This window comes from Rousettus aegyptiacus, unplaced genomic scaffold, assembly GCF_014176215.1.
Source record: "Rousettus aegyptiacus isolate mRouAeg1 unplaced genomic scaffold, mRouAeg1.p scaffold_m13_p_12, whole genome shotgun sequence".
Classification (NCBI taxonomy): Eukaryota; Metazoa; Chordata; class Mammalia; order Chiroptera; family Pteropodidae; genus Rousettus; species Rousettus aegyptiacus.
The window spans coordinates 64,225,604-64,241,243 of NW_023416287.1; the positions used below are offsets into that span (position 1 = coordinate 64,225,604).

The 15,640-nt window shown below is 38.2% G+C and overlaps 1 protein-coding gene across 2 annotated transcripts in view; it reads right to left on the reverse strand.

The window, feature by feature from the left end:
* The window catches only part of GAREM1 (GRB2 associated regulator of MAPK1 subtype 1), a 173,054-nt gene that overhangs the window by 95,509 nt on the left and 61,905 nt on the right, over positions 1 to 15,640 (reverse strand). For both annotated transcript variants that reach the window (XM_016166737.2, XM_016166736.2), the window contains exon 2: positions 14,891 to 15,031. In XM_016166737.2, the coding sequence (XP_016022223.2) occupies positions 14,891 to 15,031 (141 nt within the window). The remainder of the gene's footprint in view (positions 1 to 14,890; positions 15,032 to 15,640) is intronic.

The window sequence follows — 15,640 nt, forward strand, 5'->3', positions numbered from 1 at the left end:
TACATCAGCTAGAAAATAATGGCAACAGCAGGAAAGAATACTGACATGATTCTCAGTGTATGCTAGAAGCTCTTCTAAGTGTGTTAGTTATAAGCTTGTTTCAGCCTCATGACAAATATATTAGGTATTATTATCTCCATTTTGTAAATGATGAAAATGAGGCACAGAAAGGTTAAGCAGCATATGTAAAAAACAAGAGAGCCCTATAAGGCTGAGCCAGAACAATAAACTTCCTTTGTTCATCATCATTTTGGTATGGTATATTAATCAAGTTTCAAGTTAGAGAGAAAAATTTAAGCTGTTAGGCTACTGCTATAGACCGAATGTTTGCCCCCCCCCCCCCCACCCCCTCTTCATATGCTGAAATCCTAAAGCCCAGCGTCATACTATTTGGAGGTAGAGCCTCTGGGAGGTGCTTAGGTCATGAGGATGGAACCCTCATGAATGGGACTAGAGCTTTTACAAGAGAGACCTCACAGAGCTCCCAATCTCACAGAGGACACAGTGTGAGACACAATGAGAAGTCAGCCATCTGCAATCTGAGAGCCTTCACCAGAATGCAACCAGAACTGCGAGGAAATAAACTTCTGTTGTTTATAAGCCACTCAACCCAGTCTGTGGTATTTTGTTATAGCAACCCAAATTGACTAAGATAGCCACAGAAGAGTAGAGGTGAAAGTGGAAATCCTCATCTTGTTCCTGACTAATGAAATCGACACTACCTTGTCTGTTTTTCTGCCATAAGGAAAGGAGAGATAAACTTCGATCTTTGCCAAGAATCATGAAGCTGGCCCAATGTAGCTCCTGCCACCTCAATGTCTTGGAGCCATGTCATTTAAGGTCTAGCATTACTGCTGGGCCAGTGTGGCAATGCCTGGCTGGCCGAACATGAAGAGTGCCCGGAAATGACTGGACACCAGCAGCACTGTTGGACATCGTCCCTCTATGTGGCAACATGCTCAACAGCTGCCACGCGAGAACTCACCAAAACCACAAAATCATAGAGAAGATGATTTCTTAATAGTACCTGCAACAGGTAAAATGCGTCATTTGATTCTCTTTCTACCACCTCACACACACAAAAAAACACTACTCACTCTCTACACAACAACATGTGTATGTGTGGGTATTCGGGAGGAGAGCAGGGCTGAGGTGAAGTGAAGTTATATAAGCCAGGAATTCTATAGAATATATAAAGAATAAATATTTTTATTCTTTAAGTTTCTATAGTTGTCTGTGCTGTTAATTCAGACATGGGGTTACTGTTGCTATAACATGCCTGCTCTTTCTCCAGCCTGTTTATACCTTGGGAACATGTAGAAGACCATTCTGCACGGTGCTCCAAAGGAATGTGTGAGCTTTTCCTGCTAGACGGGCAGAAGGATGAGAGCTAGATGAGTAGAACACTACATATGCATATTACTGACAAGAGATTAAAGGTAAAGGAAAGGCGGAAAAATAGAAAGAACAATTACAGCCTCAATCAAAATGCTTTCTCGTACCTGAGAATATATCCTTCTCTTCATGATTCACCCAGTCTGCCTGTGAGAGACTCCAGAGCTGTCCCAAGGAACAATAGAATGTATTATTTGCTATTTCCACCTTACTTATGCAATTTGCTAGTCACAAAGGGCCATTCCCACCTGCTGCCAAAGGGTTATTTCTGAAACACAAAAATAATATCATGAGAGTGAGCTCCTTGCTGACAACATACGAACCAAACTCAGAAGGTTCCTGAGAACTTTGTGATCTGGCCATTGCATCAGGCTGCAGGTTGAGGCCTCAGGCTTTACAGCTGAAAGGCTCTGGGCTTCCATCTCGACTTCACTACATACTGATTGTAGAACCTCGGTTAGACCCCAAGGCCTAGGTTTTCTCATCTAGAAAAGAACAGTTTCTATAGCTAAATGGGATCATGGCTCAGTGTGACACACCAGCCCTGCCACAACATAGTTGATGCTCCCTGAGTACTCGCCGTTGTGGGTCTTACGTGCCACCGTTCTCTCTTCTCCAGCTGTCCCCTGTCCCTCTGTACCACTGCCCGCATCTAGTAGCATTCAATGACTCAGTCCATGTCTGAATATATCCACAGACCTGCAGCAGCACTGCTTCAATGTATTCTTTCCTACCTAGAGTTGGACTCCCTATGCACCTGCTCAAAGTTAAACAAACAAACAAAAATGCTGTGGTTAATATGTTGAGAAAGGAGAAGAATTAACAATAGAAATGGTGATACGCTTCTCTTGGAAGAGGGGGGTACTAGATCTTGACTCCGCATGGACAAAACATGTTAAATTCTTAACTTAAACAGCATTTTAAGAACCATACATTATGTAGATGTACATTGCAATCTGAAGCAGGTAGACCAGGTTTTACAATGCTGTTTTCTTTAAAATCTGTTTATTCTAGGCATTTATGGATATCTCCTTTTTTTCAATATAAAGGGAGAAGAAAAGAGGATAGTCCTGGAAGACAAAAGCTTTGCGACTAAGGAGATAACTCCTTTGCTGCCTTCTGAATTTTTCTGCCACGACACACATAGTTGCCATCAGTCTCATGCAGCATGTACAAAAAGTAATGTCAATTCACAAACTATTTAACTTTTTTTCAGTCTGGGCAATGGGTTGTTAGAAATCAACTCTGACATTGATTTTCTGACAATGTCTATCTGGAAGCCTCTTTCCAAAAAGAATTTTTGATAACATAGCAGAAAATAAAATCGATTACTACTACTAAAGACAAGACGTAACAATAATAACAAACGCGTGGGTTTTTCCATCTTGGCACCACTGACACTGTGGGCTGGATAATGCTTTGTGACTATGGGATGCAGAGCAGCATCCTTGGTTCCTTCCCACACAGTTCAGTAGCCCCGCCCCCCACCCCTCCTCTTTTGACAACCAAAAATGTCCCTAGATGTTGCCCAGTGTCCCAGGGATGGGGAGGTGGAAACAAACTCTTGGTTGAGCAGCTTGAGTGTTTAAACTTGGTTGAGAACCACAGGTCTATGGTAAAGAAAGAAAACCATCATTCTGTTTCTTAAATAAGAATGTAACAGAGTTAAGAACAGTGACGAATTCCGTAACAGGCATTTTGATCTTAATGAGTCAATGTTCAATATATACATTCTTCTTCACCGAGAAATTGCTTTATCATAGTGTTGTAAATAGATAACCAGACTATTTCGTACACTTCATCAAACTTTTCTAGATTCTTAAATACAGAATGAAGAATTCCTACTGGATGCAGGAAATAAGTAATTGCCAAATATAGCCAAAGCTATTCAATCTTTATGGTATCAATATTTTAGAGCTTGAGAGTTTTTCTACATTTAATTTTTCTATCATCTGATCACTTACTCCAAACATACTTTTCTGTCAAACCCTTACCCCTGATAATGTATCTGGCAGACCCAAGAACTAAAAGAAGATGAGAAGAGCATTCTTCCCAATCTAGAATTCCAGGACCAAAGATGATGAAGAAACTTCTACTAGAAGGGCCCAAGTGTCCTAAAAGATCACAAAGCTGTTTTAAAAGAAATCTGAATCTTTACTTTCTTACTCATTTATTTTCAGAAGAATGATTTTATTTTGTTGACAAAATGTATTTTAAGGGGAAAGAGTGTTTTAGTATCAAAGAAAATGGTAGAAATAAGTTAACACCATTAGGGAAAGTGTGCATGAGCAAATGCCTGGGAGGTTAAAAAAATGTTTGTTTCAGGAGTGAAAGGTAGATAGGGGTAAAGGGGTCAAATATTTGGTGACAGAAGGAAATCTAACTATGGGGGGCTGGGTGAACACACAATGCAATATATACATGACTTATTATTGAACTGTACTTGAAACTTATTGGATTTTGTTGATCGCTGTCACTCAAATAATTTTTAATTAAAAACGTTTGCTTTCTTAAAAACTGGGTAAAAAAAAAAATCTCAGAATATCTTTCTTTCCTTTTTCCTTGCATCTGAATATCAACTTTTACCTCATCGGTATTTCCCTCAGCTCAGTTCGGGACTTCATTATCTTTCATCAGGCCTATTTCGACAACTTCCTATTCAGTTTCTCTCTCCTTCTTCTCATTCTCAATTCCAAACCAGTGGGGGAAGTGGGGAGGATGGAGGCCTCATGTAATCTTTTTTAAATCAAAAATTATGTGAGGGACTCCACCACGCCTCCCCAAGGCCCAGAGTTTACAGTTCCCATTATTCATCCTAGAACTCAAATCCTTTCAAGTTTGTTTCGAGCTACATTTTTAACCTTTTTTCTAAACACTCCTTCCCTCTCTATCCCACAAACCATTTAATTTATCATTACTATTGCCCACGATCCAAACCTCTGTTCAAGATGATACTCTGTCTAGAATGCCCTTATCTACCTCTCCCAGACAGAACTGATCTCTCCTTACTCACAGGTCAAGGCACCTGTTTGTACCTCTATTAGAGCACTCGCAGTCACTGTTCTTAATATCCATGCTGGTGTTTAGAGCGATACCTGCCTGCTCCAAGGGAATAAGAGATCAGACCTCTTCTCCAGGCATCTTTGTAAACCTACTAAAGAAATGTTTGTTTTTAAAAGATGAGTCAATTTCAGTTTGGTCAAAAATATTTGAGCCCTTAACCTTAAACTATTCAAGCCTGTGCTAGATTCTGTGAGAGTCAGGACTGTCTTCAAGGAGCCTCCAGGAGAGAGAAAAATAAGAGCAAGCTATAAACACTCTTGGACACAAACTGTTACAGGGATTCCAAAGTGGGAGGAAGAGGAAGGACCTTATTTATACACATGCTGTAGAAAATTAGGAGAAGCTTCTGCAGGAAGATGGTGTTGAGGTAGGATTTCACAATTGGGTGGTGACTCTGACGTGTGAGCCTCCCAAGTGCTAAGTACAGCGAGGAGTGAGGCAGGGTGGGTGGGGTCTATCCAAGGAACAATAAGCAACCCCGTGGGACTGGCACACAGCAGGGCATCTACTAGAGAGCTAGTAATGCTCTTAGTCCAGTGGACACCGGGCTTCAGAAGGGCCCTGCAGTAGACAAGAGTCAGCATTCACGTGGGGATGCCTCTAAAAAGTCCAGGCCAGCAGTCAAATAACAGAGCTGCAGTTGAGAAAAACTCACCTGACAACAGCACAGATGACTGACTAGAGGAAGAAAGAAGGCACTTGGGTCTTTAGAGCAGGCGAGACCCAGTGAGCGTAGCTAGACAGGGGAAAACACCTAAGAGAGAGCATCCACAACACTTGGCACACAGTTATTTAAGGGGCAAAGACTAAAAGCCATGAGGTGGACTGAGAACTTAAATTCCCACCCAAAGTGACAGGCTTCATTATTGGAAGAAAGACGACATGATGAAGGCTGTTAAGGGAAAACATAACTGAATGTTAAACTCATGAAATGCAAAAAGACATGAAGGAAGAAATGGAATATTTCAAAATCATTTTGTGACCAGTGCATTTCATTTACCTATAATCCTTTTTCACAACTAGAAAATAAAAGCTCTGTGTCTCATGCTCACTCATTGGCTTGACTCAATATGAGAGACAAACCCCATGATGTCCTAAAAACCAGTTCTAACAAGCTGGGGCCTTGGTGATGGATGTATACTTCCTAAAAAGGCACATGGAAGTGGGTGAATCATCTCTCCTCTTGCCCTAAATGTCAGAAGAGTTTGCATGGTACACGTGGTTCGTTGTTTTTCTATGTACGATCATACCTGACAACCACCCAGATGGGTAAGTGGTTTAACAGAAGGCTAGTGCACGACTTCACCGGAATGTGAGTCATAAAGGTAAGTGGTTCCAATTCTAAGAAATGGAGTGGAGTGACTTCAGGAAGTTTTATGAGAACAGCAATCAGTTTTGGAAGACATTATTAAGTCTGTTCTCCACAAAACAAAAACAAAAACAAACAAAAAAACTCAAAGCAATTCCTAAAGGTTCAGAGATCATACTACCTCTTAGGGATACAAAGCCAATGTGGAAATCAACTTAGGAAGTGAAGCAAGCCCACCCCATCCATGCTACAAACACTCCATTAACAGTATGATTTCAAGAAGCTTGTTCAAACTTTCCACCTGATGTTAATCACATTATCTCATAGGTTAAATTATACTTGAACCACAGTTATCCCTTTCAAGTACCAACTTTCCATTTAGTACCAACATACAAGCAGAAAAGAAACAGAAAACAGCAGCCTCGGAGTTTTGAACCCCTAACACCATCCCTGTTTTGGGCCAGAGTTTTAGTTTAGTTTTGTTTTCTTTATCCTATTTTTCCTGTTTGTAGATGATCTGCAAGGATTCCGAGAATAAACAAGGCTGAATGAAATGTGAAAATAGCAGTTGAAGGATTCTCAAATTTTTTATTAGTTACTTTACTAACATCTCTAGATCAAGAAAAGCCATGTTGTATGACATCAAATAACCTTCTACTGTACTGTATTTGCTCATATTTCCATATTTCCCATACGGCTCTTATTTTAAGAAACTAATAAAATTTCCTTTCTTCCCAAATCTTACACACACACACACAACCTCTTTCTCCTTTTATACTTAAATCACTACCACCAACTGTGTCAGTCCCTGGAAACTAGCCAGAGCTGTGAGCAATCCAGTCTGCCTAGGAAGCCACTAGCTAGATGGCTCCGCCACGCTGTGAAAACAGAATCATTTCTTCCTGACTTCACCTTCCATGGGGTGGTTTCCACTCATACTTCAAACTAGAACAAAACAAACCAGAGAAAGGTGAACTGTCACCCTTACTAAAATTACTTAAGACTATAAATAGGATTCCAAGATGGGAGGTAGAGTGGTTTTGGTAAGAATACCAGTAAAGAGTTCTACAATATAATTAACTGTGCCACTGGATGCTCTGTCAGCGTTAATTTTTCCTTTTTATTACAAACATTTTCTAACATATAGAAAATTAGGGTAATAAACACACATCCATATATCCTTCACCTTGATTTAACAACTTTAATAGATTGTTATGAATTTATCTATTTCTGTTATCTATTTGTTATCTTTGCTGAAGTATTTTATAAATTTTCCCTCTGAATAATTCAGTATATGTCTCTCAAAAATAGAGAGACATATACTCTCATAACTATAATACTAGTATCACATGAACAAAATCAAAGTAATTTCCTAATATTATCTTATCACGAATGTCATTCAAATTCAAATTTCCTTGGGTGACTATTCTTTAGAGGTGAGACTAGAAAGCCACAGCAAGAGGTAGTAACAATCCTTGTGTTGTTTTTCTACCAAAGGTCAACACTTACATAATTTCTTTATCATTGTTTAGAGTTAAAATACAGGGTGAATATCCAAGTGTGAAAGCTACGTTCACCCAACTTCTATGATAACCATAAGCACTATTTTATAGCAGCTACAAACGAAGAGAGTAAAAAATGTTTCTTGAGTTAAAAAATGGCAAAGACAATTTCTCAGACTCTAGGGTATTATATTAGTTTCTCTTTCTTTTCTTGTCTAAAGCATTCTTCATACACTAGGAGGATTCTTCTGACTCCATTATTCTTATGAATATTAGAAGTCTTTCACTGCTATGTCCTCTCTCTTGGATTCTCTTTAATACATTTTGACAAAAGTAGTTCGTCCTTGCTGTCTCACTTTTCACTCATTTAAAATCTACCCTTTTGTAGTCTTATTTCCCACCTTTTATTCACTAAAGACCACAAACTTCCTTAGTCATACTTAATAGACCCTTTCCCCACCCTCCCTGTGCCTAGCAGATCGCCACACTTTGCCCTCACCTTCGCCCACGGGGCTCTCCTAGAAGCTCAGAGATGGGAATGTCACCTGTCATCAGATGACTTATACATCTGTAAGAAGTTTAGATAAATACATATTTATCTAATTTTCCAATGGAGTCAAATACAAGTGGGGAGCTGTGTTTGAAAGGAGAAAAAAGCGAACGCTTCACTCAACTTACTAAGTCTAACAGATCTTTCTTCTCTTGGATGGTTAGAATGCTTTCTGTGTGGAAGGTACCTTCTAGCACTTTCTGGGGAATAGTGGTGAGGGAAGCAGGCCTGGAGCCACATATGCTGGGTTCAAATCACATTTATTAATTGTGCAGTATTACAAGATACTTAACATCTCTAAACCTCAGTGTATACTCGTGGAAAATGCAGATAATCATAGAACTTGCCTCATGGATCACTGTGAAAGTTACATCAAGGAATGAAAGTAAAATGCCAAGTTAACAAAATGCCTACAAAATATTAAACACTAAATAAATATATTGTTAACTGTGACCTAACGATTCAATTATGAAAAAATGGTTATTTTTTAGATACCTAATATTTATTACTGACAAAACTGCTGGGAAAATGTTCTTTAGCAGACTGTTGTTTAGGACTTTTTAAAAGGAAGTTTGGTTACTTTCTATTTATCACATTAACTTTATATCACGTAATGGAAAAAGTACACGAAGTATTGTTCAACGCTAGTAGTTACTTTTGTAAACGGATGATTCATGCTAATTAAACTCGCAACCCAGGAGAACAAAATTAGCTTGTTTCAACATTTCCCTTGGTTCAGTAATTACAATTCAGGGTTATGTTAGATACCACGAGTATAATTTTGCCCGAGAGACAGACACTGCACATCACATTTTTAAAAACAGGCACTGTGGATATAAATCCAGGTGCTTGCTGAACAAGAGACTTGCAGCCTTCATAAGCAATTCTTATCAACCTTGTGCTCCAGTGTCACTTATTTCTGTATATACTGTAGCTAGGAGGGAAGTACTGAGATCATTTTGGCTTGTTATAGTTTCACCGGATTTGCAGGAAGATGAGAATTTAAAAATAGAAGCCAAACGTGGCTGGAGTTTATCTCAGATACTTATGTTCAAGTAGCAATCTGTTCATCCATGATGACAGCAAGCATTCTATCAAATGACTTAAATTTTCATAGTCAGAATTCCACTACTTCTCAAATTAATGGACCACGGATATATACAAGCACCTCACATTTTGATCCATTTGGTTTCTCGAAGCTGTGTCTCTACAGAAAGCTTTTTTGGGTTGGTTTTCATGAGAGAGGTGATCATGAGGAGGTCACATTTATTTAGTACTCCTCATGTGCCAGGCACAGTGCTGAATCTTTACACAAATTAGGTCTCAGAGACTCTTCCTGACATTTTCTAAGGCAAATCTCCATTTTACAGATTAGAAACTTGGTTCTTAGAAGGGCAAATGGAATTCCAGAGGCAATGGCATATCCAGGTTTTTGCAGAGCCTGAACTTTATATTAGTTTTAAAGGGGGGGGGGTTGAATTGTGAATACTAAATTAGGTTTAAGGCCTAAAAGGGGTCAGCGTCAAAAAGGGACCTGAGCTTTAGTGGCGACCAACTTGGGCAGCTCGACTGACCAGTCTGGGCTGCAGAGACAAAAGGAATGTGGTGAATAGAAATGCAAACTGTAACATGAACATCACTAATCTTTAGAAACTCTTGGCCATAATTAAGTTGCACTAGGTTTTCTTTTAACTTTTTAAAAAAAGATTTATGTTTTTGTTGTCAGGATAAGTGGGGGTGGGGTGGGGTGGGGGAAGAGACATGCAGGGTGAGTTAACTGTCCAAGTGCCAGGCAGTAATTTAGACTGTCTGGGCAAGCAGAATGCAGAAAAATTCCAAGTTCTGGGCTGTATGTTTCCTAGGAAACCTTTGCCCTTTGGGGAGCACTGAGAAGTTAGAAAGTTAACCTAAAATTTAGATGTGATGTCTTTTGAATAAAACTTGTGTGAAAACAGCAATCTTTTCTAAACACTACGCCAATTTTTCTTGAGTGGTTTCTCTGCTGTTAGCAAAATATGTGATGCTGACTGAACACATTCTCTCTCTCGAAATCAATTATTTGTTATACCAAGAAAACTCCTTTTATCCAAAATGAAAACCTTACTTTGCCAGAAGTCTTTATTTTTTTCCCAAAACACATCTAATAATTTCAGAATTCAGAATAAGGCGATTCTTATTACCACCGTATCAGAGTGCAGTTCTGATAAAAACTTCAAGTCATATTTATCTTTTCTCAAAGTTTTATGAAATTATTTCTTTTCATGTGAGGCATGCCATGAAAATCTCTGATAAAGAATATGGGAAAGGCACTCTGTACTGTAATTTCCTAAAAATCCTGAGTCTTACTGCTTTCCAGAACATCTGTGAATAGAGCTGCATACGGCTGCTCAGGCTGTGCACTGTACAACTGCAAGGGACACCATTAATGGAGACCACAAAGTGAGGAACATTGCTTGGAACAGCACAGTACAGTGGCCCTGACTGAAACAATATACTGACTTAAAAAACTGGTTGCTACCTATTCCAGAAAATAAGGACATGCTTGAAAAAATGAAGTGGGCATGTCACAAAAATATAGCTTGTATCTAAATAGCTAAATTAAGGACAATTTAAGCATCAACATAAATAAGGACAATAATATATTATAATCCACTGACTAGAGAATCCATAATTTCATGCTGATAATAATAAGTAAGTAGGTAAACAAATAAATGGAAAAGAAGGAAAAGCTCTCCCTTACAACAGAATGACAACTAGCAAATGTAAGAAGGAATGATGGAGTTAAGCTAGAAATGCACCATTTTGCCACCTTCATGGCAAAAACTAAACCAGACAGAAATCAACAGCTGCTCGAGAGGGTGAAGGGGGGAGAATGAGAGAAGGAATAGGATACTTACAGAATCTTAAAGAATCTCCTTGCAAAGGTTTCACAATCACAAAGTAAATGGTAATAACACAGCAGAGAAATCGCACACCTTAACCAAATGATCGAAATTACTGTCATCAATAAGAAGTAAAGGGACGTCCCATGAATCCAGATGCGATTCCCTGAGAAGGACACATCATGCACACAGCAATCCAAAACATGTATAACCTGAATCTAATCCTGAGGAGATGGGAAAATCCAAATTGAGGACTATTCTATAAAACATTTTGCCTATATTCTTCACACAAGAAAGGCTGAGAAACTGTTTCAATTAAAGGAGACTAAAGAGACGTGACAGTGAAATACAGTAAGTGGTCCTAGACTGGATGCTGTCCCGGGGCGGGGTGGGGGAGGATGCAATAAAGGTCATTACTGGGACATCTGACAAAACTGGAACATGGACCACAGATTAAAGTATTAAATGTCCTAAATTTGTTAATAGCACTATGGTTACATAAGAGGATATCCTTGTTTTTAGGAAACGCACAGTGAAGTATTAGTGGGATGTATGCTGTTTACTCTCAAATGATTCTGAAAAAGTGTGTGTGTGTGTGTGTGTGTGTGTGTGTGTAAAGAGAAAGAAAGAGGGGGAGAAGGGAGGGAAAGAATGATAAGACAAACATGGCAAAATGGTGTTAAAAATGTGTAATACTGCGTAAATGGTATAAGGAAATATACTGGTGCAACCTTAAAATTAAAAAGTTTTTAAAAACCAGCAGCCAAAACAATCTTGAGGATAATCAGTGTTCAGCTTGCTTCAATGACCAAAAAAGTAACTCGATCTTTAATTAGCAGTACAAAATAAAAAGTTAAATCTTGAGAAACATTTTGTTGCTATCATTTTTATAATCACCACTAACATTTAGAGGGCATGACGATAAGTACTCTGTAAGGTGTTTCACCTGTGTTACCTCTTTTAATCTTCATAACCACCCTAAGAAAAAGGCACTATAGTTATCTCCATTTTAAAGATGAGGAAACTAAGGTTTAGAGAGGTTTAGTAACTGGCCTAAAATAATAGTCAGTAAATGGCAGAACCAAAAATCCAAAGGTTGATTACAAAGCTGGTGGGATTTATGACTATGTTAAACTTATTTAATTATTATCTTAATTTTCCTCAAAGAAAGATGAATCTCAATCTAGATGAAATTCTGACAAATGAGTCAAATATGCCTGGATAAGGGTTTCTTCTAATTATAATTACAGCGCTAAATAAACCAGAGATACAAATGATAGTTTTGGTCTCCACAATTAACTTTATGCTCTCTTTCTTCCAAGAACTGAACTTTTTAATAAATGGTGTGTCCTTTGAAATGATCTTATCAATTGTCTCATAACCATTTGGTCCTTGCAATGGAATGAGAGTTTGTGTCCACCTAAAATGAGATGTTGAAGCCTAAATCCCCAATGTGATGGTACTAGGAGGTGGGACCTCTGGGAGGTAATTAGGTCATGAGGATGGCACCCTCACGAGTGGGATTAGTGGTCTTATAAGAGGAGACATAAGAGATGATTGCGATCCCTCCACCATGTGAGGACACAGTGAGAAAATGACCATCTGCAAACCATGAAGTGAGCCCTCATCAGATATCAGATCTGCCAGTGTCTTGATCTTGGACTTCTAAGATTCCGGAACCGTGAGAAATAAATTTCTGTTGTTTATAGCCCATCCAGCCTATGGTATTTTGTTAGAGCAGCCTGAAATAAGACTGTTTTATTTCAAGTTTTTCTTGCTTTAAATATATTTTTTCTTCTTTCACATACAGTGGTATGATTTTAGTGCTCATGTTTCCTTTGTCTTAGCACCTTGATTTCACTTCTAAAAAAATGTATCATTTGCAACACAGTGCCTGGTTTCCCAATTGGGTGTACTAGTACCTTCCTTGCAGATAAAGAGTAAGCTGCTGAATATACTGTATATTTCTTCCCAGTGGAAGCTGAATGAGTATTAATAAAAAAGTATGTTCAAAATAATTAAACATTTGTAAACACTTGCAGGTGTTTGGGAAAATCTTATCATCCGACACTGATCACCCATTCCAGAACAAAGAGTTCTCATTCATGGCTGCATAATATGATTACAGGAGGAGCTTTTAAAATCCCGATGCCTCACCCACATTCAAGACCAATTAAACCAGAAACTCTGAAGATGGGACCTGGGCCATCAAAAATTTTTAAAGCTTCCCAGATGATTCTAAAGTTTTGCCAAGTTTAAGATCACTTAAGAATCACATTTTTTGTGTACAGAGCCAAAGAATTCACAAAGGTTTTCTAGAATTAGCCTCACTAGTTAAGGAGTGTATAGTCCAACTGGTGAGTGAAGATTTGTGTGTACGTAGAAAACAGTAACTAAATGAAGACTGAAGACATGTGCCAAATTAATGTGATACACAATAAGTATATTGGGAGACCACATGGGAACAGTAGCGGATGGCTGCACCCTCTAGATGCAATGGCAGGCTCTGCTAAAAGAGCAAGGCTTAGGAAGGCAACTCTGGCTGGAGAATGGAAAAGTATCCAGTATGTCCAGGAAACAGGGAGATAACTAATCTAGCTAGAGTGGAAGGTTCACTCTTCAGAGTAGAAAAGGTAACTTTGGGAAAGTAGACTAGAACCAGCCCCTGGAAGGCCTTGAGCAACAAGTCAGAGAGTCCAGTGGCAGTTTGGAGTCTCTAAAGAGATTTGAGGAAATGATCAAATAAAAGCACTCCTTTGGAAAGACTGATTTGACAGAATTATTCAAAACGGGTTTGAGGGAAAGACTGAAATTTTGTCTATGAAGAGAAAAACACAGCAGATTAGGTGAAATTGTATGTTGATGAAGTATAATCATAATGCTTCCTTTTCAGTTTTCCACAAAAAGACAGGAACCAGAAGTTTCTGTAAAATAGCATGGATCTCACCTGTTGTGGGACCCATGCTCAGGAGAGACTGGGAAACCTGGAGTGTCTGCCTCATTCTCTGTACCTTTGTCCTGGCTCCCAATTTCACAATTGTAATAGTTTTTGTAGCTCTATGTTCCTCCTTTTTCCCTGAAGGAGGCTAGGAAATATAATTGTAGAGGACAAAGTTTCTGGTCAGAAAAATGCTTTCTTTCTTATAATTTTTTTTTTAAATATGATGGATTTTTAAGAAGTTGAATGATCCCTAGGTTATACCAGCAGTTAAAGACTCCTGAGAATAAAAAAAAAAAAATGGGATCAAACTATTCATTCGCTCGATAAATATTTATTGAATGCACACCATTTGCTGCTGTTCTAGACACTGGGAAGGAATACAGCAAGGTCCCTCTTCCAAATAGACAACTCTCTAGGCACTGTAAAGGTTTCACTCAAAAACATATGACAGTCTAAGGCCACACAACTTATAGCTAATCGACTAAAGTGTCCTGCTACAGATCTTGAAAAACTAGCCAAAAAAAAAAAAAAAAAAAAGTCAAGAGCCTTTATATAATGAATTATAAGTATCAGAGAAAGTACAGAATAACATAAATTCTTTAAAAACTGCATTTATATATATTCGAGCCACTAGATATATCCTAAACTCCTAAAAGAGAGCTAGCACACAAATGTGATCAATAAAAATTAAATGGCATTGTTGAGCTTAACGGAGTTCAAAGTGAGGCGAGAAGGCAGCTATCATAATTTGACAAAAGCAGTGAGGTCACCTCAGCTGTCTGTGTTCCAAATGTCACATTTGCAAAGAGGAGCGTGTCCAGGTATCTGCACTTCCAATTCAATGCTTTTAAAACCAGACCACAATGCTCAGGTGTGAAATGGTATCTTGTGAAATCACGGCATCAAAGTTGTTCACAAGAGCAACTTTCAAGTTGTGCTCAGGGTTATTCAGAGACCTTGGAGCTCAGAGGTGAGCTATGTATATTGACTGTCATCCCAAGAATACAGAGACATTCTTTTCATTTTGTAAAATTCTAATAAGAATCTGCATTTAACTACATGCATTAATTAGAAATACAACAAAATGAATGGGAGCTTTCACATAACTATACAAAAGTGTCTGCTGCTTTTTCTAAGTCATTAGATTCTAGTTTATAGACAAATCCTATTTTCTCACTGTGGAGAAAAAAATTAGCATATTCAAGTCCCCTTCTTTTCCCTCTCTTTGCCCCCTGAAGGGAGTTTTACCTGCATAATGTACCGGAATCTCTATCTTTGGCCCGATGACATAGTGCCCCTCCTCCAAGCTATGGGCAGTGATAGTCGTCCATTGACGGCACGAATGAATGAGAAGGTAGTCGTTTTCTCGCAGCCCTTCTATGCATTCTCCTAGAAAATATAATTTTATATAAGAAACTTAGAATTAGCATAGGCTTACTCCATATCCTGCAATAAAATTTTGTTAGCTAAAAATTCACTAATGCAGAAAGTGACAGTTCATCCAAGAAGAGATAAAGTTCACTATGAACTAACAATAAAAAATTATTCCATGACAAGCTGACAATTTTACACAAGATTCTATAAAAATGTTTCCCATTTATTTACAGAGATTTTCACACACCTGACTTTATCTAAATTATATTTCAATGATTACAAAACAAACATTACAGGCCCACATTAGATATAATATTTAGATTCTTTGCAAGGTTCAGAATATTAAATATTACATGTCTAAACTTATTGACTGAATAAGCAGAAAACAGGAGATTTGGGCCTAGTAAGACTGATTCTAAAGCTTATGCTTTTAAATGCTGCAATATAACTACTGTAAATAAATAATAAACTTATCTCTGTTGTAATAGTACTTGAGATTAAATGTCTGTTTTTCCTTTTAAATTTTGTATGTTTGGCTAGTTCTCTTTGGCCTCCAACCCAACTTCCCAATTAATTAAAAATGGTGACATTTATAGCCTATAAATGAAATTATTTTTCATTTTA